The following is a 26,045-nucleotide window of genomic DNA, read 5'->3' as shown; positions in this document are numbered from 1 at the left end:
GGGAGGCGGGGCCAGGGCACAGAAAGCACGCTGAGTTACCCTCCCAAGGCTGGGGTCATCCTGTCGGTGACCATCGGATAGTAAGCATGGTGTGACATAGTCAGATCTGGGCTTTCCAATGTTGCCTCCAAAGTGGATGGTCTTCAGGTTGCCGAGAGCACTTGGGAGACCAACAGTCTAGCTGAGAGATGCTGGCAGCTTGGGCCAGAGCAGTGTCCACAGAGTTGGGAAGAAGCAGCTTCTGGGTTAAGGGTTCTGCTTCTTGATCAATGGAGCAGCAGAACTTTGCCCTTGCTGCCCATGCCTGTCTCCCCTTCTCTCTCTGGAGGAGCTGGGAGCAGTGGGGGAGAGCCTGAGATGGGCAGCCAGGCTCCACTCCCAGCTCGACCACTTGCCGTGTGGTTCGAGACGAAGTGACTTCATGCTCAGAGTCTCTGGGGGATGTGATTACCCTGACAGTTAAGGTCAACAAGTAATGTGTGTGCAGGACTTCGCACAAACGCATTCAACAAACGGAAGCTAATGTGAATCACTCCCGTGCCTTGTCATCTGAGGCATCATCCGTGTGTGCTGAAACTCAGCACGTTAGAGCTACCAGGCCACGGGGGACAGGAGAACATGGGGCTCAGGCACATGCCGCGGTTCCATGCTAGGTCCTGAGCAGAAAAGAACAGCATAGACTGAAAGCTCCCCGAGTGGCTCATTTGTCCTTGTAACCGTGGTGCCTGGTATGGGGACAGGCACTCCATAATCAGCGGCTGACAACTGCTTGCTGGCTGGGCCACCAGCAGGCTGCTGACATCTTCCCCTTGCTGCAGTGGGTCTGGACTCCCCCTGGAATCTTTATGCAGAGACACCCCCCCACCCCCGAGCCTGAATTGCCAGTGGCCATGCAGATCTCCCAATCTTGGGCTGATCATCAAATCGACTTCTGGATGTTTGCTGAAAATATAGATTCCCGGGCCCTGACGCCCTGGGGATGCTGACTCTGTGGTCTGGGATGAGGCCCCAGAGTATATATTTTTATCAAGGTTCTGCAATGGTCTGATGGCACGTGGGGATGGGAGCCTCGGCTCTAGTCTCTTTGCTAATCTCGGTCAAGGATCCCTGGGCAGCCGGCTCCCACAGCACAGCTGGAGAAGAAACTCCAGAGCTCGCTCAAACCCACTCCAGGAAGGAGGACGAGGGGCCCAAGGAGGGGAAGCAGGAGCGCCCAGGCCAGCCCAGACATCCTGCATTGCTGCTCTGTCCCTAGGGCCGCCCCACCCGACCCACCGAGGCCCTGACGAAGAGGCCACGTCCATCCAAGGAGTGCGGGGTGGCTCCGTGGAGCTGGCCTGTGGCTCCGGACTGGCCCCTCTCGTGGTCTTCTGGAGCTTCACTCCCCTGGGCTCGCTGACGCCCCGGCCCGTGGCTGTCACCAATGGAGCGGAGTCCAAGGTGGAGGCCGGGGCCTCAGCTCTGGGGGCCGTTAGTCTACGGAACAGCAGCCTGGTGCTGCGGGAGCTGCGGGAGGGGGCCCGAGGCCATTTCCTGTGCCAGGCCCTGCACGTGGCCGGGGGCCAGCTGCACACCACCTACTCCTACCTCTCGATGGCCGTGCTGGGTGAGGGGCCGAGCTGGGATGGGTCTGACCTGAGTGGCCTTGTGTGCTGCTTTGCCTCTACTTGCATGTGCCTCCCATTGCCTTGGGCCAGGCCCAGGTGCCACAGGACCTTGCCCCCGGGGAGCGAGAAAACCTGGGCTTGCAAGGAGGGGAGGGCCAGGGCCCTGTGGGCAGGCCCATCTTCCTGGGCCTGGGTCCACAATAACAAATGCAGGCCTCTCCTTCCTCTGGCCAGTGCCCGTATCAAAGCCTCGGGTGAGGCTGAGTGACCTGTCCCCCGTGGAGGGGACCTCCGTGGTGGCCACATGTGCTGTCCGGGAGGGCACAGAGCCTGTGACATTTGCCTGGCAACATCGGGCACCTCAAGGCCAGGAGGAGGAGCTGGTGGAGGTGACAGAGCGGTGGCTTCGGCTAGACCCGGTCAACAGGACACACCTGGGCTGGTACATATGCAGTGCCCACAACGCCGTCAGCCGGCTGAGCAGTGATGGCACCTTCCTTGATGTCATCTGTGAGTCACATGGGGGGTGCATGGTCAGGGCTGGCACCTCCCCTCCCTTCTGCACCCTGCTTCCTGACACGCCTTAGGGCCCCCCAGCAGCACCTAGCCCACTGAGCAGCTCCAGTAGTGAGAGCCTCAGGGCACTGTGGGCCCCCCCACTCCCCATATCAGACATGGATCTACTACAGGAGTTCTAGCCTTTTCCAGGTCATGAGCCTCTCTTCCCAAGAAAATGCACATACATTCGGCGTCACAATTTTACCCGTAATTACGGTAAAAGGGGTGGCCTGAGGAGCCAGCCTTTGGGTTGAGCCTGAAGGCCTCGCAGGGACCAACTGGACCGTGGGGAAACCAGAAGGAGGGACACAGTGGACAGAGAGGGCAGCAAGTTGGTCCCAAGTCAACAGTTGAGAGCCTCAAGGTAGAAATCAGAAGTCTGTCTTTATTTTTTTTTTTATTTTTTTTTTTAAGATTTTATTTATTTATTTGACAGAGAGAGATCACAAGTAGACGGAGAGGCAGGCAGAGAGCGAGAGAGGAGGAAGCAGGCTTCTTGCTGAGCAGAGAGCCCGATGCGGGACTCGATCCCAGGACCCTGAGATCATGACCCGAGCCGAAGGCAGCGGCTTAACCCACTGAGCCACCCAGGTGCCCAGAAGTCTGTCTTTAAAGCACAGGAAGAGGGGTGCCTGGGGGGCTCAATCGGTTGGGCGTCTGCTTTAGGCTCAGGTCATGATCCCAGGGTCTCAGGATCGAGCCCCATGTCAGGCTCCCTGCTCAGTGGGGAGTCTGCTTCTCCCTCTGCCCCTACCCCTTCTCCTGCTCTCTCTCTCAAATAAATGAATAAAAATTAAAGAAAATAAAGCACATGAAGAGCAAACAAAGGTTTACTTTTCAGAACTCACAAGGAACTCCAAAACAAGCAATGAGGGAGAACCTAATACAAAAGTGAAGAACCTAATACAGACGATACAATACACCCTAATACAAAAGTGAACAAATGACCAGAGTAGTTCTTTCAGTAAAGAGAACAAATAAAACTAATGAAATTTTGCAATTAAAAAAAATAATTTAAAAATGGAATTAGAAGTCTGTGTGAAAGGAAGACGACTAGGACAGTCTAGAGCCACACTGTCCAACATGGCTGCCATTCATGGGGCTCGAGCCCTGCAGATTTGCCTGAACCAAACAGTTGTGCTCAGCCTACCAAAGGCACCCTAGATTTTGGAGACTGAGTCAAAACAAACAAACAAACAAACAAAAACAAAAACAAAAAACCGAAACCCCAAATAGCTCGTCAATAGTTTTTATAACTGATTATACATGAAATAATATTCTGGGTGTATTGGGTTAAATACAAAATATTATTAAAATTATTAAAATCCATTGATGCTGTTTTGCTTGGTTGGGTTTAGCCATTTTTCCTTTTTTAAGATTTGGAAATTTAAAACTGGAAAATTTAAAAAGATCTGTGGATCTGTTGGACGATGCTGATCTAGAGGATTTAAAAAGCCAGGACTCATGCTGTCCTGTCTTGTGGGTGGTGGTTTGTGGGACTGCAAACTCAGGACCACGGAGGAGACAGGCGAGCAGTTCTTGGGAAAGACAGAGGAGAAGAATGGCAGGCAGAGGAAGTCAGAAAGACGGGAGTCAGAAAGAAGGGAAAGAAGGAAAGGCAGTGACCCAAAGAAGTGAGAAGGGCTGGCCCTGGGATCATGGTCGGGGCATCGTCACACCCTGTGTTCTGCCCTCTCCAGTCTAGAGGGGCCAAGCGTCCCTGTCCCAGGATGATACTGGCTTCCCCGAACCGGGAAGGTTGGCGCCCTACCTTTCTCCTACCTAGCCAGCTCTTGCCGTCCCCCTCCCTCATTCCCTCTGGGAAGCCTCCCACAGCCTAGGGAGCTTGCCTCCACAGACCCTGAGCACCTATATTTGACTGGACTTATGCCTCCCAGACCCTGAGTTCCTTGGGGCCCTCGCCCACTGGTTGACAGGGTAGGCGCATAACACAGGCTCGTTGGATGGTCAGTGCAACCAAGATTATACACGTGAGTGAAGGAACGAAGACCGGGGAGATGGGACAAGTCTTCCTTGCCCTCCAGATGGTCCGGACAATCCTGTGATCTCCGTGGAGCCACTGGGCTTCAGCGAGGAGGGTTTCTGGGCCAAGGAGAGGGAAGAGGTGACCTTGAGCTGCCTAGCCGGATCCAACCCCCCGAGTCACTACGTGTGGCTCCGTGACCACACTCAGGTCCACACCGGGCCTGTCTACACCATCACCAGCGCCACACGCGCCCACACAGGCCTGTACACCTGCCTGGCCCGCAACAGCCGCCTGGACACGCGCACCCAGGCCAGTGCCAGGCTCACCATCTACTGTGAGTGTGTGGGTGGGGGCTGCCGTAGCCCCGTGCCCTGTGGGAATCAGCATGGACGTTGTCGGGGATGGGGGTGGGGGAGCCAGACAGGGCTGCTGAGCAGGGGGAGAGGCTGTGAAATCTGTGGGAAGGGGCAGGGAGAGGGGAAACCCCTGACCCTATTTGGACCTTGTTCCCCAAGTGAATCTTCCCACGGCTTTTGGGACTGAACTGAGGCACAGAGAAGGGTAGAGAAATGACCATGAGGCAAAGGACACAGCAGCAAAAAGGAGAAACTGGGCAATGGGGAACCTAGGGGAAGCTGGGGGCTTCCAAGGGCCCCTGGGATTCCTCAGGGGCTCCGAACTCTTGCTCACCCCCTCAGCCCCTGCCTCCTGACCTGAGAGTTCAGCTCTTTGCTCACCAGCCCCTCAGAGGACTCCATCTTTCCCCACCCACCCAATTCTCCCTATCTCTCCTACCCTCGCCTTGTGGCCACCAGGCCCCCTGCTGGGCCTGGGGACCACAGTGTCCCAGTAGGGACATCTGTCCAGCCCATCCTCATCCACTTCTCCACCCAGATCCCCCTGAGGGGCAGCCCTCCTGTGCTGTGCTCCCCACTCTTGGGGCTGTGACTTTGGTCTGCACCTGGCATGGGGGGCTTCCAGCTGCCCAGCTGCAGTGGGAAGGGCCCCAGGGAGCCAGCCCTACCGCCCTCAGCAACGTCACCTGGAGTCAGCCCGCCACCCAGCTCCCCAACGGCAGCGTTTTCGTCTGTGCTGGCCAGCACCCAGCCCTGGCGCTGCCCGCCCTCTGCAGGATCACGCTGTGTGAGTGGACTCAGGACACAGCAGGGCGCTGATGTTCCAGGTGTGGGCAGGGGCCGGGGAAGCGCCCTCGAGGAGCCCTGGGATCTGGGGCGGAGCTCCAGATCACAGACTCCAAGACTTGCCGTGAACAAGGAGGTGGGCAGCACTCAGCTCAGACCTCCCTCCCGACTGCTCTCCCTGCCAGCCAGGTCTCCACCACTCTGCCGTGTCCTCTGCAGTTTGGGCTTGGAGTCCTGCAGCACCTGCCTGTCTCCCAGCCTCCAGCGGTAGCAGACCGTCATTGACCTTAGATTACTACCGCCCTCTCGCATGTTGCTCTTGAAATGTGCCTTTAGCTTTCTCTCTGCCTTGAAAACTTCTACCCACCACCCAAGATGAAGTTCAGATACCATCCTGTCTTTAAAGTCCTTCTGCCTGAAGCCCCAGAGAGTTTGTCTTTGTACCTGTACTCGAGCATTCATCAAAGTATATTGTAATTGCTTGGTGTCTGTTCCCATGATTGCTCTGGCACATGGTCAGCCCTCTGTAACTGTGAATAAATGAATGAATGAATGAATGAGCGAGTGAATAAGGCAATAAGTGAAGGGGCACCTGGGTGGCTCAGTTAAGCATCTGACTCTTGGTTTCAGCTCAGGTCATGATGGCAGGGTCATGAGATCTGAGCCCTGCATCAGGCTCTGCACTCAATGGGGAGTCTGCTTGAGAGTCTCTCCCTCTCCCTCTGACCCTCCTGCTTGTGCGCACTCTCTCTTTTTCTGAAACAAGTAAATAAATAAAATCTAAAGGGAGGAAAGAAAAAGGGAGGAAGGAAGGGAGAGAGGGAGAGAAGGAGGGAGGAAAGAAGGGAAGAAGGAAGAGGTAGGGCTACAAAGCCCTTTGTCCTCCTGTACAGCCATGCTGAGCCATTATTCCCTGTCCAGGGGATCCCCTCCAGAGCCCCACTTGCTGGACCACAGCCACAGTCGAAGACCAGTTCATCATGCTGAGCTGTGAATGGCCTGGAGGCCAGCCCCCTGCCCTGCTGAGCTGGCTGGATGGGCAGCAGCAGCCCCTGGATGGCAGCAGCCCCTCGCTGGCTGTCCACCTCCTGCAGGCCCAGGAAGACTTGGCTGGCCGAGAGTTCACCTGCCAGGGCACTCACCCACTCAGGGTCCCTGACCCCCATTGCCAGCTCCAGCTGGGTGAGTCGAGGCTTGTGGCTTGGTTCTGGCCGAGGTGCGAGAGCAGCCCCTTTGGAATCAGGAGGAGGGGCCCTGGGGGCTGTCTGTGCTGGAATGCAAAGTGAGTCTGGGCCAACTCATCTCTCAGGGACTCAAGTGTTTTTGATCCATAAAATCAGGGCGTTTGGTCTTGGTCTGTGTTGTCCAATAAAAATACAATGTGAGCCATATATAGAATTTTAAATTTTCTAGTAGCCACATGTGAAAAAGCAAAAAGAAACAAGAGAAACGTTTTATTGAACTTAATATATCCAATATATGATTATCTCAATGTATAGTAATTTTAAAAATTATGAATGAGGTATCCTAGTCTACTGTCCTCAGAATCTGGTGTAATTAGTTACAGCACATGTAGGTGTGGGCCAGCCACATTGCGAGGTTTCAACAGTCACATGGGGCTGGGCTATGGCTGTTGGACAGCTCCCGTCTGGCTGGCCAGCGACTCTGTCTCCCTCATTTGCATTAATTTGCATGAGAGATGCCTGATTATATTCCTGCCTTGCATCCATGTTTCAGGCACCAGAGGTCTCTACTCTCACTGCCTCTATTGGTTCTGGGTCTGCTTTCTTTCTGTCTTCATCTGGCCCTCGCCAGTCCTATTTATTGCCAAATCAAGAAAAAAAAAGAGTTAAGTATTAAAGTGAAAAATGTGGGAAAAGCACACAGAGGAGCAGGCACATATAACAGTTCTCACAAAATAATTCATATCTTGGTCTCTGGGCGCGCTCAGGAGATTCTCCCTGGGAATATTTCCCTCCCTTATTATTCAGTCTCCGGGCTGGAAATTCCATCCCAGGAGATTCACGGACACCCGAAACGCTGGGTGTTTAGGACTCAGTACATAAAAACTAAGCACCTGCTCTGGGCCCAGCCCTGTGCCTGGGGCAAGGAACTGGTGGGCCACTAGGGAGAAGGGGGCCCCACTGGCAGGTGCTGGGAGGGAGGCGGTTAATACAGAGGTAAGTAAGGCAGGGGCCCCGCCTGTAGGAGCTGAAACTGGAGCGGGGTAGTTGAGGGGCATGGAGGCACACAGTTACTGTCAGGAAAGCTTGGAGCAGATGGTGGTAGGATGCTGGCATAGAATCGGACGGAGCCTGGAAGAGGCGGCAGACTAACCAGAGACAAGCTTCACTCCCCTGTCTCCTCGCTCTCTTCCCCTCCTCATGCCCTCCAGGGCTAGCCAGCCCCTCACTGCCCAGCCTTCCCACTAGCCCCGGTATGGCAGACCCCTCCCAGCCTGACTCTCTCTGTCCCCGCAGAAGCCCCGCAACTGGCAGTGGCTCAGTCCCTGGTGTCTGTGCTGGAAGGCGGAGAGGCCTGGCTGGGCTGCACCCTCCTGAGGGGCATGCCGCCTGCCCGGCTCCTGTGGCTGGGTCCCCAGCGACAGCAGGTGGAAGGCGGCACCTCTGGATTCACGCTGCACCCCGAGGGCGCCCAGCTCCACCTTCACCTCCGGGATGCCGACCCCGCGCGCCACAGGGGCTCCTACCGGTGCGTGGCGCGCAACGCCCTGGGCAGCAGCAGTCGGAGCGTCCTGCTGGAGGTCCGGAGTGAGTCAGGTGTAGCGGGCGCTTGCGTGTGGCGAGGGGCAGGGGCCCCCTAGAGGGGAACGCACAGGAATCCTCTGCTTCCAAATTTGGACACGTGAGCTCCGCGGGCACCGACAGGCCCTCTCCAGCGCGGACCCAGATGGGCTGGTGTGAACGCGACTGCGACGCGCTCCTGAATGCAGGCCAGCGGTTCCCCTTGGTGTCGCAATCACCTTTCGCTCAGTTTGTAGATGAGGAAACCAAGGTGACACAGACCAGAAGGGCACGCTCCAATGTGGTGCCACGCTACCGGCTGTCTCTCCACAAAAGAGAACAAAGCTGGGGGCCCCAGGTACATGCACACCTTGTGGTTGTAGTGGTTCAGGTGCCTGCGTGTGTCCCGCCCCCTCCCCTAGGATACCCAGCTCCTCCCAACGTCACCATCCGCCGCCTGACCTACGGGAGGCACCGGAGAGAGGTGCAGCTGCGCTGGGCCGTTGAGGGCCCGGGGAACCTGACGGGCTTCCTGGTGCAGCGGAGGGCCAGCGTCCCAAGCCCGGGAACTGGGGCCTGGGAGACAGCGGCCAGGGACATCGAGCCTGAGAGCCGGGGCCGGAAACTGGGCGGCTTGGACCCAGGTGTCCGCTATGCCTTCCGCGTCCTGGCTCTGAATCACCACACGGCTGGACACCCCTCCGAGGTGAAGACACCAGGTGCTGAGGCCACGGCCACAGAGGCACTCATCCTTTCTCCCCAAGATCGAACCCCAAACCCAGGTCCCTCTTCTTCCTCGCAGGGCATCCCCTACTCCATTCCTTTGGCTCCTTCCCACCCAATGCCTCCATCCCCCTGTCTTTCCTCTTCTCCACCCTCCCCTCAGGTCATGTCTGCTGCTGTCTTTCCCATCTCTCCCTGGGAGGCCCAGGAGGCCCTGGGCCTGGGGGTAGGAGCCATAGTTCAGCTTGAATCAGAAGAAATGCGGATGGGGTGGGGTTCAGAGTGCTGGTGATTCAGTAAGAGGAGGGGCCCAACTCTGTGCCTCAGTCTCACCTCCCAGGGTACAGGTGCGCTCTCAGCTTCCTGCGGCTCTCTCTCCATTCTGGGAACTCCATATTTCATGGTGTCCTTCCCTTCACCCCCAAGCTGCCAAGACAACTGGCCTCTGCCTTCTATGGCAGAAATGGGGGACTTGGCTGGGGACGTGAAAGCTCTAGAGCATGAGGCATGCAGAGAGCACCTCTTTCCTTGGTAACGACTTGACCTCTGGATTCTGGGGGTCCAGTCTTGCTTTTGATTGTCCACCACGGAGCATTGCCCGCTTGCTGCCCTTGCAGCCTTTGTTGTCAAGTTCAGCAGTGGCTCCAAAGCCATGTAACCAGCGCTTTCAACCCTTAGCGGACCCCCCCTTCAGCGCCTATCCAGCAGTGCTGGGTGCAGCGGGCACAGGAGTGGTGGTGGCAACGGTGGCCTCCTTGCTGGTGTTCCAGTATGCTGCCCGGCACCCGGAGACTTTCCCCTGTGAGTGGGAAGCTCAAGGGCAGGGCTTCTTGACTCCATGGGGGCCAGGTCTAGACCCATCCAAGGAGAGATGCAGACCCCCCCACCCCCACCCCGCGCTGGGCAAGGTATCTCGGGTTTTCCTTAATTGTGTCTTCTCCCCAATGCTAGCTGTCCATCCAGGCTCCAACTCCCAAACTTAGGCATCTGGGGCCACCCCCTCTGTGTTCTGGGGTCTCTAGGACAGAGTCTATCTGGAAAGGGAGGGGTTTTTCCCGGAATCTATGCTGGGTTGCTCAAGTTATGCACTTTCTTTCCTTCCTACAGGCCTTGGTCAGTTGCTGGTTCCCATGTGAGTGTAGAACCCCAGTCATTCTGAGGGTTGGGATTGTCCTTTTCCTGGAAGGTAAGGCTGTGGAAGTGTAACAGTCACTAACTTCACTCTCCCACTCTGCCCTCAGGGAGCAAAGCCACCAATACGGGGATTCAAGGGAAGGCCTGGAGGCAGAGGCTGGTAAGCATGATTTCATCCCAAAGATGATTACTCATATGTAAGGACAGCAGTCCTGAGTTTCATGCACAATGCTCAGTCTCTGGTCCTGAGAACAATCAGGGACACCTCCACAGCGTCTGTCTCCTTTGCTTGTGCCTGTAGGCATCGAACTGCCATCCACCAACCCAGGTTCGGATCCTGCACAAGAACTCACGGATGCCCCAGTTAATGTCACCATCACTGTGACTGCAACACCATGAGGTCCCAAGACGGGCCCCAAATACGCATAGAGGAGACAGGTGGGAGGTGGAAAGATCCCTCTGTCACACTTGGTTTTAAGACCAAGATGGCTAAGACACCGGCTCCCCCTTCCCGCCTTCGTAGCAAGGGCAAGGCTCAGCGCAGCACCTCTCAGTGACCTCGTTACAAGAGACAGCCTGGCCCAGCTTGTGGAAGGGAGAGACAGAAGGATGAGGAAGACACATAACTGGAGAAAAGATGACCGGGTGTCCAAGGCCGTGTGAGAAGGGTGGTTCTGGGAACGGTGCCTGGTGCGTTATGAGCAAGCTAGCCGCTTCCGCACAAAGCCTGTGAACTGAACAGTTGCTAAATAAATCCTACCAGATGCTATCACTGGGAGAAGACTATTTCCCCTGCAGTTCCCACAGGGAGAGGCTGACCCCGGCTGGGTCCCAGGTTCTCCTACTGACGGGGTGGCTAGGAGATGGGAAGCAGGATCTGAAGGTATGTGCTCTGTTCATTCAACTGTAGCAAGAAATGCGCCCTTCTAGAAGTTATTCCCCAAATCTCACATTCCTTCCCCAAGAGCACAAGCTTCAATTATGGGACTGGCTTCATCAGAGGGGCGGCGGGCCAGGTGGCCATCCCTGGGTCTGTGTGTCTCTCTTCCCCTTGGTGGAGGAGTATCCCGGACCCCGAAGTGGCCAGAGGGAGGCATGGTCACTAGTTTCCAGGAGTCTGTGTCAGCATGACCAGGTGCCACTGCTTGCTGGCAGGGGACGGGGGCCGTTCCCGTCGCACTCGGTCTGCTGCCAGCATGACTCACGGGCTCCTGTGTGTGTGTGTCTGAAATCGGGGTGAACACAAATGAATGCTTGTTCCACTGACTACAAGCGTCAGGACGCTGAGCTGCCTCGGCGGGGGACTCGGATGAGAAGCAATGGCAAGAAAGCCAGGGGACGATCTTGCCAGGAATAAGTGGCGCCTGAAAGGAGACAGGAAACGGGACAGAAACTACAGTTGCTTCTTAGGTTCTCACAGATTTTGACTTTATTAGAAAAGGGATTTCAAGTTCTCTCCAGGCTCTCAGGACTGGAGCTAAGGTTTAAGGGAGGCTTATTTCAACACAGGGAATAAAACAGAACAAGGCCCCACCCCATGCCAAAGACCCTGTTGGCTTTCTGGTCAAAGCAGCCCAGACACTTTTTTTTTTAGGGCTGCTTTTCTTGCGGAGGCGAAATGTCTGCCCAGGGGTTCACACAGATGGTCCAATGGTCAGCAGAGACAACAGCGAGGAGGGCTCACTCCTCTCCATGCCCCTCAGGCTCCTCTCCGTCCCTCCTTGCTTCCTTCCAGAGACACAGAGCCCCCCCCAAGGGTGGGGGGTCTGCCTGCTCGGACACAGCCCCCCGGGGCTCAGGGATACTCCCAGGCTCCCCATGAAAACACTGGCTGTCCTAGATCCTGCTCCTTCAGGGCCCGGATCTCTGTGGTCAGAACAGAAGGGATTAACTCACGTGGCTCTGGGACATGCGATGGGGATTTTCAGAAGAGGACGGGGATGGAGGTCTGAGGAAGACGTACACCCACCCCGACCACAAGCTAGAAGCAGCTTCATACAAACAGGGAGTATCTGACGGTCCCCATCTTCACATGCTACTCTCCAGGAAAGCAGCGTTCTCTTTTAATACAAAGTCATATCACCCAGACAAAACCTGTCAACGCTACATCATTTAGAATATGTACAGTTCCAAACATAACATTACAACTTTCAGGGAAATAAAACATACTTTTCAATAGGATACAAAAACATGCATCTCAAAGCCATTACTTTAAAAAAAACAGAGCAACACAGGTGAAATCCAGCCATGAAGTCAAGTTCTTGGCAGTACTCTCTCCGGAATGAGCTCTCTGGGTACTGGCCTTCACAGACTCACTCCACAAAAACAAAACCCAGAAAGAAATGCTTTCCTAAAAGACCACTTCACAAGGTGTTAAAACATTGCAAGTTCACTCACAACCTGTATAGCACCTATGAGCAGACGATCGGTACGTAATGGGGGGAAAAGGACACAGTGAAATGACACACCAGGAGCAGGGGCGGAGTTTGACACTAAAACAAAGAACCACAGAGAATTCTAAGACCAGAAGGAACAGAGGAGGCCTGACCAATGTCGTGCTCACTGGGCCCAGGGAAGATCCCATTCCCAGGCAGGGGGTGGTGGTGGTGAGGGCTGTCACCGGGAGATATGGGGATTCTGGGAAGACCAAGTGACAAGCATGGAGCTCCGCCCACATGGACAGAGGACAACTTCTGGGCTGTGGGGTCGAGTCAGAGGAAGCATGCAGCAGGGGAGGGCGGGAGAGAGCATGTGGAACCGGGCTGGTTCCATGGCAAGAGGGAACCGCATGTATTTGGAAAGCAGTCTGGAAAACTGAAAGGAGCTCGGATTACGGCTCCGGGTAAATCGAGTTGAAGCGCCAGCTCTGTGGTGGGGGACTGTGCTGGAGATCTGTTGTGAGGGTTCACGATATGCTCCTATGTCCTCTGACTTCCTGGGGAAGTGACACCAGGCAGGACTGTTGTTGGTGACTGGGTAGGTCATACAAGTTCAGAACGACTCAAGGTTAGGAGGGATGCATAACTCCTGAACGGTAAGGCAATTTTATATATATATATATTTATATATTTATATTTATACGTCTCAATATATAAAGGCATTTTTATAAATAAAATACAATAAGAGGGATAACACTTAAAACAGCGTTACTAATAATATAAATAAAAGCAGTCCACAGTAAGATTGCCCTAAAGGGAAAGTCATCTTCTCTTCCTAGTGCACACATCCCATATCCAAACTCAATCTTTAAAAGCAGTTTATGACCCAAGGCTCATGCTAGTACACCTGTGTTTCCTGAATCAAAATGACTGCCCACAAACGTCTGCTCCCCAGTTTTCTAAAACTCCCTGTGTGACAGCACGGCTGTGTCTCGGTTGGCCAAACACGGTATGTTTTCATGTTCTGTGCACGAGGATTCTGTCCTTTGCTAGTCACAGAAGTAAGGGATGCAGCTACCCCCCTGCAAAGCTAATGGCATCTACACCACGGGAAGAATAAATCCAGTATACTCTTAGTATGGCGATATGGAATGCAGCACTCGATTCAACGGCGTCCCTAATACCTGACCCTTAAATGACACTCGCTACATTCTACTCAAAGTCATTCTTGCAGAGTGACCCAGCTCAAACAGCATACTTCGCTAACAGCTCTATTTATAAGATACGTAGGCATACATAAGGGAATACTGATGCATTTACAGAAACAGTTGCTTAACATAGTATTCTAGTCTATTTCACTGCAATTCTGAGGAACTGTGAACTTTTCTCATTTATTGCTGAAACTGCTTGACTCTACATAAAGAGAATCATTTTCTATTTTTTTCCCCCAAAAGGGATGCACAATCTGAAAACAAGCAGTCATCCATTGAAGTTTGACTCAAGTTATTAAAATAGCTATTAAATAGGAGTAGTGTGTGTTTTTTTTTTTTTTTGGGTTTTTTTTTTTTTTTTTTTTTTTTTTTTTTGATGTGGAGAAGAAAGGCCTTCCCAAGGCAGCTGCAAATGTCCTTGTCACTCAGAGGGAGCCGTAACTGTGATTTACAGGCTCCACTAATCAAAGCTTCAGGTGTGTGTTTACGATGACGACATTCTGAAAAAAGTCAGGAAATTTCAAACCATACCCCTTTCCCTCCAAATTAAATCTTTTCTGATACTCACATCGTCCAAGTATTGCCCATGCTGGAAGCTTGAAAAATAGTCATTTTCAGGTGGTGTGACACCGGGAGCACAATGGGGGTCTTTCTTTCCAAGTCTACTTTCTTTCCACTTTAAACTCATTTTGTTCCTACTCTTAGAAACAGTCAAAATGAGCCCTATAGTGACAATTTAATAAGCCAACCCAATTTTGATGCAGTGGGACCAGAGGGCTATCTTTTTCTCTCTAGCTTTGATCCCCTGTCTACATACTCCACAGACCTTAACCTCAACCATGATCATGACACCGTCTGTGACTAGTGCCTAGAAAACTGAACATTATTTGTGCCCGTGTGAAGACAGAAAGCCAAGAGCTCACCTATCACTTCTGTGGAAGGCACTCAAATTCATAAGACACCTGCTATTACAAACGCTAAGTTACAACCAAGCGTGACTTCAAATGTTCTCAGAAAGTCTGATAACACAATACACCAAAAGACAGCTTTCCATCTGAAAACTTCAGTTCCCTCTTAGCCGAACTGGCCAATAGGCTGGATCCTTGCAGGAGGAGCTCTTATGGTCACTGAGGTTCTCAGAAACATGGAATGATGCCACACTCTCAGATGATTGAGAACTACGCAAAACTAGGTTGCTTCCTACCGAGGGGGAGGAAGGAGGAGGGAAATTTTAAGGCATAAATAATATAAAAGGGCACACATTTTAAGATACATTCATAGGACATTACTACTACAAAAAAAATAAATAATGATTTTCTCTGATTTGAATTCATGTCCTTCACACAGTCCATCCCCTGGCCTGTTTTGTGCAGTTACTGGCTTGAAGTGGGAACATGACTGGTCGTTTGCACACCCTCAGGTCTCTTGGGGTTGCTGAAGGACCCCTGCAGGGCTGTCTAAAGGAATGCCAGGAGGAGACCAGGTGGTCTTTTCAGTACAGTCCTTGGACACATGAGGCAAAATAAGAGGATTCCAACTTAAAATTTTGTTCTCTGTTTCTGAATGGACACAGCTGTCTCCTGAAAAACACAGAGGTTTGGGAGCATTATGACATCAGAAAGGCAGATTTATAAACAACAGTCTCACAACATTACTTTGAGCAATAAAGAAAAGAGTAATGAGTAAATGTAGAGCCCAGTTATGTTGAGTTTGACTTTGAGAAAGAAAGTAGGTTTTAGAGACTTAAAATAAAGGTTGAGCTCTCATGAACAGCTGTATAATTCACCTCGGGGCTAAAGCAAACCCCCTAAAGCCCCACAAATAAGCATTCTAAGGAAAAGCTACAACTCCAGAAGCAATTCAAATGATAAAAGAGGCCCGTGATGATACAATACATTCTTTCAGCAACTCTACTGTCCAGGCACAAACCCAATCAAACCCCCTTGGATTTATTCTCCAAACTGTAGTGGGATTAACATCCTGAGATGAAGGATATGAATAACAGAATTTCACAGAATTCCTTATACAGTCAACTTTTTTGAAGTACCCAATACCCCCCACCCACTATTTAAGAAATATGTGACTTGATCACAGAGAGAACGTCCTGAAAGCAACTGTCCTCTTATAGGTCTTACCTAACTAAAGACCAGCTAGAAACTCATTTATAATTTATAAATTTGTAAGATTTATAATGTCGCCTAGTACCTCTGTTGAACTCTGCTGTATCTTCTGTGCACTCAGAGTTGATTTCACTCCTACTGTCCTGACAGCAAGTATGCTGGGCAGGTCTTGGCACCATGTCATCTTTGAAGTCCTCTTCAGGTGACTGGCCACAGTCGGGGACTGTGGAAGCCAGGCATGCAGGCATCTTCATGTGACCGAGGGGCTTCATTTCCAAACCATCCTGAGGATAAGATGTTACCACTGGGACCACAGGAAGGGGGCTGCTGCTGAAAGTGCTGTTAGTTTTCGTGAAACACCTAGAAAATACAACCAAAAGAAATAGGATTGTGTCTAGAGGGATTAAAATTAAAAGACACTTATTTTGAAATATCATTTAGTATTTTGTATTCCAAGGTTCTTAAGAAAGATTAGTGCTTAAAAATAATGAAATGATTCACTATGATTTGATATAGTAAGAACTCAAAAACTACAGTTAAAATGGAATACAACAGGAGCCACTTAAGAATAAAACCATATATGGGGGCACCTGGGTGGCGCAACTGGTTAAGCATCCAACTCTTGGTTTCAGCTCAGGTCATGATCTCAGGGTTAAGATCTCATGGTCATGAGACCGAGCCCTGTCTCAGGCTCCACGCTGAGCATGGAGTCTGTTTAAGACTCTCTCTCCTTCTCCCTCTGTCCCTCCCCTCCCCTAATAAATAAATACATCTTTAAAAAAAAAAAAAAACCATATGTGAGGACCTATCTCACAGGCTTCCTTTGCCTTGGTCTGTGTCTGAAGTTATCTTCCTTTTTACAACTAATTGGTTCCTGAATATAGCACCCAGAAGAAAAAGACCATTGGTCACTGGAAGGAATAGGGGAGAAAAAGAGGAAGAAGAGAACAGAAAGCTAAGAAACCTATGGCCACATGAGAGGACTAATCTTATGAAAGCCAACAAACACACACTGCCTTGAAGTCAGATAATACGTTCCCTCTCACCCTTGGAAAAAACACTACATAGATTAGACATTCAAAATCCAAGTTTTATTTTTAAATTTTTCTTTGCATAATTAGTTGCTAGAATTTATTAGCACTGAGCATTTCAATCCTGCTCTACTTTTATTTCTTGCCCTCATCTAAGATACGTGTTTTCTTTTCTTCTTTTTGTTCTTCAGACTGGATAATTTCTATTGATCTTCTAGTTCTTTGATTCTTTCTTCTATTGTCTCCAATCTGCTGTTAAGCTCATTCAGTAAATTCTTCATTCCAGTTAACTATACCTTTCAGCTTGGAATTTCCATTTGGTCCTTTTTATTGTTTCTGTTTCTCTGCTGCAATCCCTCATATGTGAACTCATTGTATGTTTATCTTCCTTTAGGTGCTTGAACATATTTATAGCAGCTGCCTTCAGTTACTGCCTGCTAATTGTGGTATCTGTGTCACCTCAGGGTCTTTTTCTATTGACATTTTCCTCCTTAAGTATCCTATTTTCCTACTTCTTCACTCATTTAGCAGCTTTTTTTACTGGCTTCCCCCCCTCTCTAATTTTCTGGTTGTTCTGTTGGTCTTGAACTCCACCCTCCGACACCTTCTGTTTGGGTCCTTGACCCAAGCCTGGAGAATGCCCTCCAGCAAAAATCCATGAACAACTGTCAGACATTGTCTTTTAAGGTTAGATTTATTCAGTTTCTGCCTGCTTCTGTTTATTCTCCAATACTTCCAAATGGTCCAGATTTCATCATTATTACCTGTAGATGATCAAGCTAGTCCATCACTAACAGAAGCTGGAATTAGAGAAATATACTTTTTATTTCCACAATTATAAGAAGATTCTCATGAAGACATTTCATTTGGTTTTGATTTGGGCATGTTAGGTAGGAAACACACAGCACTGACTGGTAGTATGATGTAGCTAGGCAATGTTAGGGAATAAAGGTAAGCATTCTTTGGATTTCCACCTTTTTAACATGGAATGTTACATTTCTGGGGCAAATGAAAATCAGTCAAGGACGTCCACGAAAATGTTACTAGCATCTCTGCTGGTTCAAAATTATTGGAAATACTGAATGCTAGGCAGGAAGAAAGATCTGAACCTGCAAGAGAGTAAGATATCTGTCAGAAAACCAGATCCTTAATTTAAGTAAGTCCAACATTCATTTCAAATAGAGAAATATACTTACTATACCTTTAGTGGAATTCAGACAGTTGTCACCTGAAATGAAAGCAAAGTATGTGAGGCATTAATTTTCACAGAATAGTTTGAGTAAAAGATATAGGACTATATTTTAAGTTTTAATAATATAGAAGAAATATATACCTGATTCAAATAAAACCCAACTGTTTCCATGCATGTCTTAAGCCAATAACAAATGAAGGAAGCACTAGTATAGAAGGAAGTTTGCTGGAGACAGAATCAGAGCTTTGGGCTAGACAGATCATGATTCCAGGATAGTATGGTATTATTTGTCTCATGCTACATCTTATTCTACTCTAAATTTTAAAAACTTCCCTGGGATGCTGGCAAAGGTGAGCACTGATCTCCTGAGCCATTTAGTAATGTCTGTGTTATTGGGTTCTTTCCTTCTTGGATTTTGTCTGGTCTCTTCCATTGTCCCAATGCCTAGGGAACCTGAGACTCACCCTGCATATTTTCAGTTCATCGGGATCAAATACAGACTCTAAGTAAGGTATTTACCCAAAATGGGGGACATGGTCAGAGGCAAAAACAAAAGAAAAACAAAACAAAAAAATTTAAAAACCCACAGAAACCCTATCTTTCTGAATTCAGATACTACTAATGAAAATTTAATGGATATTATCCATTTATATAAATAACCTTACATACAAGAGCCCTTTATTCTAAAAGCATTTGCTGAACAACTTCTAAATGTCAGACACTGTGGTAGACACTAAAAATATAAAGGTAAATACAGCAGATTTCCAACTTCCAGTCACACAGAGGAGATGGGAAAAGTAAACAAATGGCTACGGTGTGACGTGGGGTTATATAAGAAGATATAAAAGACACTGTCAGCACTTACCTGTGAAAAGGGTAATAGATGTGTGGCTGGTGAGAAAGAGTACTTTCCATGTGACCAGCTAGAGACCAGTGTCTACTCTTTCCTACAAGTTCAGACTCAACTGTATTACAGTAAAGGAAATTACATCAGGTAGCAATTACAGACCTACAGAATAAGGAGGATTTCGATTTCCCCAAACCAGAAATATCTCTGGTCAGGGGAATCTAGATGGCTACCATGACTTGCTGGAAATAACTTTTGAAAAATTAAATTGCTGTTTTCTGGCTATGACTGATTAGTTTGTATCACGACTCTCCTGCCAAGGACTACTACAAAGAATGGAGAAATTTTTACTTTAAATCTGTTGAAGTCATCAGAGGGCAACTACCCAAAAATGCAAGCACCTGAACGGCTGGCTCTCCAGAGAAAAGGTAAATGTTGAACCTGAGTTTCCATACCACTTTTCCTCTTGAGGCATTTGCCCGATTCAGTGCAAAAAGAAAAGGCTGAGGCATCAAGCAGAAGGTGGGGGCTACAAAGCTAAGACGCTGAGCAGGCCTCCCAGCACCTTCATGGCATTGGGAAGACAGAAACTGGAGTGGAGTCTCCTAAAGAGAGAAACACTTTCCGTTGGGACCCTTGAAGATTTACGCTGTACAAATAATGGTGATGTAGAAATAGACAATGCTTTTGTAGCCACGGAAGCTCAGCAATAAAACAGCTCTGTTCCAGATTGGGGAAAAGTGATGTGCCCCTTGCCAAACTGCCTGCCAAAACCAATCCTTCTGGACAAAGAACTCCTCCTCCAGAGCCTCTGTGGTTTTTATATGCACTGCCTAGAATTCATAAAAAACTACCAAGCCCATCAAGAGAAAGGAACAAGAGAAAAATAAGTGATGCATATACTGAGTTACGAGGCAAAGACTTTGAAAGACCTGGATGCATATATTCACGAAAACAGATGACAAGATGAGGAATTTTACTAGACACCTAGACCCACTATTGGGATTTTTACACTAAAAAAGTAGAATAACTGAAATTGAGAACTGAATTCACAGGGCGAAGAGCTAACTGGGCACAGATGAACAGAGGTCCACATACACGAAGCAGGCGTCGCACCCCATTCAGACTGGAGTGCAGAGACAAAAAGGATGGGAAATAGAGAAGGAAGCTTAAAAGACACTTGAGGCATAGCGAAAAGTGAAAAGCTCAAAAGCATATACAGTTGGAGTCTCTCTGAAGGAGAGAAAAGAGAATGGGACAGAAGCCATATATGGAGACATAAGGGCTAAGAATTTGCTAAAACTGATGAAAGCTCCAGCACGGATATGAGAAGTCCTATGAACCCCAAGCTATTCAGAATAAATACAAAGACAAGTACACTTCTGGATGTGAACAATTAAACTGCTGAAAGCAAAACACAATGTGAAAACCATAAAAGCAGCCAGAAGAAACAGACATTATTACTTTGACAGGGAACCGTACTAACTGCACAGATGATTCTTCACCAGAAATGACAGAAGCAATAATGCGACATGATTAAAGTACAAAAAGAAAGTAACTGCCAACCTAGAATTCAATGAACTGTAAAAAGGATCCTTCAAAAAGGAAGAGGACCTGAAGATGTGTTCAGACCAAAATGCTGGGAGACTCTGTGACCCTCAGACCTGTTATTATAAGAAATACAAGAAATACCAGGAGCAGTTTTTCACGTTGAAGGAAACAATTGCCAGCAGATGCGAGAAAGGAAATACAGAAAGGAACCAGGAGCAACAAAGAAAGGGAGTGTCAGGAATTCTGAATAAATACGGATTTCAAGAAATAGTAACTGTAATGTCTTAGAGGATTTTAAATATTTGTAGAATGAAAACCTGTGACAAAAATAACATAAAACCCTAGAGAAGGAATGGAATTAAAATGGTCTAGGAGGTAGTAAAGAACTGAGGTAAATGGGACTCTAATTAAAGTCATGGTATCCAGCACCACGCATACAGTTCATGGTACACGGTAGGATCTCAAAAATGTTGAACTAATAAACATTAAAACATCAGATTTTGGGATGCCTGGGTGGCTCAGTTGTTAAGCGTTGGCCTTCAGCTCAGGTCATGATCCCAGGGTCCTGGGATCGAGCCCTACGTCGGGCTCCTTGCTCGGTGGGGAGCCTGGTTCTCTCTCTCCCTCTGCCTGCTGCTCCCCCTGCTTGTGCTCTCTCTGTCAAATAAATAAAATCTTTAAAAAAAAATCAGATTTTTAAAAAAATATCCTTTTTCTTGAGCAAGTAAATTCATTATCAGGGGCCTGGAGGGGCCATGACTAAACTAATTGGAAAATACCTATAATACCTTGTTAATGCCCAGTACTAAGGTGAGACATGTCCACTAAAGGGAGAATGAACAGATACACTTACCCTCGAAGATTTTTGTATCCCTGCCGTAGTTATCTGTGTCCTTGTTCAACACAGATTCTGTTGTCTGGGTTTTCTTTTATCTGTTGGTTTCAAAGTCATCTGACTTAAACTCCCCATGAGGGCAGGCAATGCTTAGCCTCAGTGTCAGAGAAAGCTCTTAAAACAATGAGACATACAACACGCAGTCTTGTCCTTTAAAAAAACCAAAAATCCCGACGATGATGCTGTAAAATTAACTAATGAGCTTCTGGCTTGATGCCTCGTTTCTTTGCAAGAATCTGGAAGTCACACAGAGGCCCTAGAAACCCAAAAGACCAAAAAGGGTCATCAGGTCAGAAAGAAGAGTTTTCATTTAAAAAAAGCAAAGTCAAACTGTAGGAAAAAAAGAAAAAAATACTTGCCAGTATTAGAAAAACCAGGGAAGTTCCCTAAAAACAAAATTTTATAAATTAATAATTTGTTTGGGTACACAGAAGAGGAATGAAATTTCACAATATTAACATAAAATAATGACGACTCACCGGGTAGTAAGAAGTCTTAAATTTTTCTTTTTCTTTCCTTTTAGTTTCTTTTTTCCCTGTTCATTTCTTTCATTTAAAGTGAAGGATGAGATTTTTAAATGAAGTGTGGGGGCAGCCCTGACAGTCTGAGTGTGAGACACCTTTGTGAGGCAGCCGAGGTGAATCACACGGTGGGGTAGGACCCAAGGGATGGCCAAGACAGAGGGACCACGGCCAACAGTGATGGATGATAACCTGGTCTTCTGTGCCGGAGCAAACACACAGGTTCAACACACAAGAGGTTTTAAAAGAAATGACATATATTTCACAAGAAAAAAAAAAGTACAATTTTATAGTTCCCTATTCTTTGGTATCTGTTTTTCAGCAAAGTGAAATAGAGGATAGTGGCAGCCGTTTACTTTGGTTCTGAATCGTGACTCTCCAATCACAGAACGGTGTTGACAGTAAGATCATACTTCGAGTTAAATGACCCACCTTCCAAGAGGATACACCAAACTGATTTAAAATTTTCCAGTACACTAAATCCTAACTCCTAATCATCAGGAATTAACCATTTAGATAACCACAAACCACATGTAAGTAATTCTATCCGAGGTATTCATTCTATCCGAGGTATCTACAGGTGTTGGCATAAAAATGGCTTCAACTTAGGGGTTATGTGATAAGACGTAAGCATAGAGGACAAAGTATACAAAAAGGAATGGGGCGCCTGTATGGCTCCGTCATTTAAATGTCTGCCTTTGGCTCAGGTCATGATCCTGGAGTCTTGGGATGGAGCCCTGCGTTCTCCCTCTGCTCCTCCACCCTGCTCGTGTTCTCTCTCTCCTTCGCTCACTCTCTCTCAAATAAATAAAAATCTTTATAAAATAAAATAAGAAATATATATATAATACCTGTTCTGAATAGAATTAGGAATACAGCATGTGAAAACAATTTTACTGATTAATACCTCAACTAAAATTTCTTTTTTTTTTTTTTCAAAGATTTTATTTATTTATTTGACAGAGAGTGAGACAGCAAGAGAGGGAACACAAGCAGGGGGAGAAGGAGAGGGAGAAGCAGGCTTCCTGCAGAGCAGGGAGCCTGGTGCGGGGGTTGATTCCAGGACCCTGAAATCATGACCTGAGCCGAAGGCAGTTATTTAATGACTGAGCCACCCAGGCACCCCCTGAACTAAAATTTCTAAAGCTGTCAGGTAATCACATGAAAGAATATCCATAAAGACCCCAATCTACAGGCAGTGAGAAACAGAACAGGTCAAATGAGTCTATCTGCAAATATCTGACATTCATCAAGATGCTCTTCCACTGCACATTTTACAGTTCATATAGTCAAAGAGTTTATAATTTCACTGCCTCAGGGTTCCCAGATAATCCTTCAATTGCAGTTATTATTGGCTTAAGGTAGAGTGAAGGCTTTAACGGAGTTGTCTCTGGCTCAATGAAACGACTTCTCTTAATTTTAAGTTTAAAAACATTGAGTAAATAGAACTCTGGGCATCTTGCCATGGACAAAAATATGTGCTAAAACGGATTCAGGTGGTCTGAGACCTGTTAGTTTACCAAGATACGTTTTCAGTTAACAGGACAGACCTGACAAACCTGTAAGACAGAAGAAGGACTATTACAGTGTCATAAACTTGAACCAACCATCTGAGGAACACACACTAGGAAGGAAGAGATTGGCACAGAATTGCGCTTGGTGAGTGTGTTGCGTGAGTATTTCACTAAATGTATTTTGGACATTCCAGGAAAACTACCGAGGACCCCTAAAATATTTTCTAGCGAAGTGTTCCATTTCTGTATACCCAGCAGCTGGATATTTGATAAGCACGAATACGAACAGAATTACTCTGAGTAGATACCTGCATAAGTTTCCTCTTTTGGTTATGGCGAGAGGGCAAAGACTGGATCTCCGCAAATCTCTTGGATGTATGACGTGTACGTTCATGAGTATGTCCTTGAGACTTCTGAAACAGTCACATCTTGGTGGTGGTCTGTTTTACTAGTCCGCTCACTTCTGTTTCCTCTTGCCTCAGTGTCTCCATTAGTTTGCTGACCCAGGCTTATTTTTGGAAGCTCATCAGTTACTAGGCAACAGCACCCCGATGACATTCCCCCAGGGCCATGGCTGTCCCCCACTCTTATTGTATACTCTTTACTGCATGTAATGACCCCCGTCTCAGAGTGGGAGCTGCCCTTTGGGAATTAGTTTACTGGTGATTGTCACATAATAGGTGACAATAAATGACTACGTTACTGAACATGACAAGCTCATACGCACACTATCTTACAAATAAAAGACCAAAAAACACTATCCTAACCACCTAACTCCCTGAAAACGGGCCCTTAGTTTCCATCTTATAAGTAGGAAATATAGAACTTCCCCAAAAGGAAGGTGCTGAGCAATTTGAAAAATCAGATACAGGAGCACCTGGATGGCTCAGTCCTTAAGCGTCTGGCTCCGGCTCAGGTCATGATCCCAGAGTCCTGGGATCGAGCCCCGCATTAGACTCGCTCGGTGGGAAGCCTGCTTCTCCCTCTCCTGCTCCCCCTGCTTGTGTTCTCTCTCTCTTGCTGTGTCTCCTTCTGTCAAATAAATGAAATCTTAAAAAAAAAAAAAAAAATCACAGTGCTTTGAACTTTTTTTCTTAAGGAACGAGGCAAGATTACCACAGATGGGAAAGAAACCAAGTCTTAGGTTTTGTGTGTTTTCTGCCTCTGGTTTTTATGGCGAGTTCTGAAGTAGCTATGTGATCAGCCATAGGAGATAGACTGAGTTTTAACACAGTCACTTGCTGGGGGAAAGAATTTAGGCATAATCAACAAGTAGTCATTTTCCTACTTAACAAACCAGCTGGGCAGCTCAACTCGTAAGCCAGAATGAGCCAGTACTCTAACGAAACGTTTGCATGCTCCTCTCTACACACTATTTTTATCTGCATATATCGGACTCCAGTGGAAGGTTCCCAGTGGGTGAAAGAGTGTCCCCAACCCAACAACACACAGACTTTAAAGGTCATCACTAGGCAAAATCTTGGAGATCATTCATGGTATCTGCGCTTCCTAAGCACTAACTTTATCTCTCCTCCTGACCATCAGCCACGTATAGCTTGCGCTTCTTCCCCCAGATGGATTATATCCATTTTTCCAAGCTCATTTTTACTTGGCTACTTCCTGCCCACTTCCAATCTTTCTAGGACCCTTAATATCTTGTTCCTTCCTATGGGACCTCTCCATTCATCTGTGAATTCCATCAGTGTCCTCTCTACTCTTTTGCAAATTATCAAGACTGATGGTAAACAGGCAGGATTTAACGTCAATCCTTTCCCATTAAGCTAGCCAAGCAACTGACAAAAACCCCAGCTGATTACATATCCAGAACCGCGCCACTGCCTTTTTAAATTGAGAAGAGGAGGAGAGAAGGAGGAGGATAGAGCGCTTTTGATTTATTTGATTAAAATCTGTTACATTCTTGAAATGCACAAGGATTTCTCAATTAAGTCTTTAGTGGAGGGGACGGACTCCCCACAAAGCCACATTCTATACGCCTCTTTCTAGCTGTCCATGGTGAGCTATTACAAATCACTCTTAAACCGTGAAAAGCTTTCAAATTAGCTGAATACAGTGAAGCAGGCATTTACAACATGCCACAAGAGCACGGGAATCAATAAAACTCCGCAGACTGCTGCAATGTACATTTCCTCTTACTTGTTCTCACATTTTCACATCAGTATTCCAATTTAGACAATAAAAGCAACGTTTTCTCTCCAGATAGCTACTGCCAAAACAGAGGGATGATAAAAGGGGTCTAAGGCTGGCACTGACTTGTTTCTTAGGAGCCCACTCTACAAAATACATTTAAGTTTCAACCCAAGAAGGCATGGCAGGACACTATGTAGCTAAGATTACAGGGGGGTCAGGCCCTAAGCAAGACTTCCTCAGTTCTTAGGCATCTGTGGAATATAAGACCCACCCTGTGTAAAGGTGAGTTTGATGTGGGGTCTAGAAGAATGACTCCCAAGGGTATGCGCTGAGGGGTAAACAGTTTCTCCTCATCTCCTGCAGTGATTCCTAGCTCAGTGGTTGCACCAAGTTATCTAGATAACCCCTTGCCTGCCTTCTCAACCAATCCCTCGTATCTTTTTTTTTTTAATTGGCACTTTCTAAATCTCATAAACCTATCTACTTCTCTTCTTGTCTACTGCAACAATCCTAGTGCCCAGCTTCTCCTCTGAGCTACTGCAATAGCCATCTGATTGGTCCCCTGTATCTCTCTTGCCCCATCCAATTTATTCTCCAAACTCCATCCAGAATGTTCTAGCACAATGCTGGCCTACCTAAAATCTCTTGCTGACTCACCACGGCTCTGCATGACCTGGTTTTGCTCATCTTTTACCTCTGGCTCCTTCACTTGTGAGGTTCCTGCCACATTAGTCTTCCTGAA

General features: G+C 47.9%; 2 protein-coding genes and 1 long non-coding RNA gene across 3 annotated transcripts in view; 1 reads left to right on the top strand and 2 right to left on the bottom strand.

Annotated features, from left to right (window-relative positions):
- The first annotated feature begins 1,047 nt into the window (after positions 1-1,047).
- On the top strand, positions 1,048-8,118 carry LOC111153984 (V-set and immunoglobulin domain containing 10 like 2). Its single transcript, XM_022513336.1, has 6 exons — positions 1,048-1,606; positions 1,842-2,117; positions 4,211-4,486; positions 5,134-5,295; positions 6,216-6,476; positions 7,775-8,118. The coding sequence occupies exons 1-6, from the start codon at positions 1,048-1,050 to the stop codon at positions 8,116-8,118; spliced, it is 1,878 nt and encodes a 625-aa protein (XP_022369044.1).
- A 5,959-nt stretch (positions 8,119-14,077) lies between these two features.
- Positions 14,078-26,045, bottom strand: part of LOC111153834 (cell adhesion associated, oncogene regulated) — a 62,825-nt gene continuing 50,857 nt past the window's right edge. Inside the window, exons 18-19 of the mRNA XM_022513091.1 lie at positions 15,690-15,964; positions 14,078-15,064 (exon numbers count right to left, since the gene is read on the bottom strand). Of these exons, the coding sequence (XP_022368799.1) occupies positions 14,901-15,064; positions 15,690-15,964 (439 nt within the window). The 3' untranslated portion in view covers positions 14,078-14,900. The remainder of the gene's footprint in view (positions 15,065-15,689; positions 15,965-26,045) is intronic.
- On the bottom strand, positions 17,620-21,368 carry LOC111153835. The gene is made up of 3 exons (XR_002641044.1): positions 21,079-21,368; positions 17,837-17,863; positions 17,620-17,744 (listed from the first exon to the last, which is right to left on the bottom strand). It is a non-coding gene; the product is annotated as an uncharacterized LOC111153835 (long non-coding RNA).

Source organism: Enhydra lutris, unplaced genomic scaffold (genome assembly GCF_002288905.1).
Source record: "Enhydra lutris kenyoni isolate GAN:26980312 unplaced genomic scaffold, ASM228890v2 scaffoldscaffold34, whole genome shotgun sequence".
Taxonomy (NCBI): Eukaryota; Metazoa; Chordata; class Mammalia; order Carnivora; family Mustelidae; genus Enhydra; species Enhydra lutris.
This window is presented reverse-complemented; position numbering and strand designations above follow the sequence as displayed.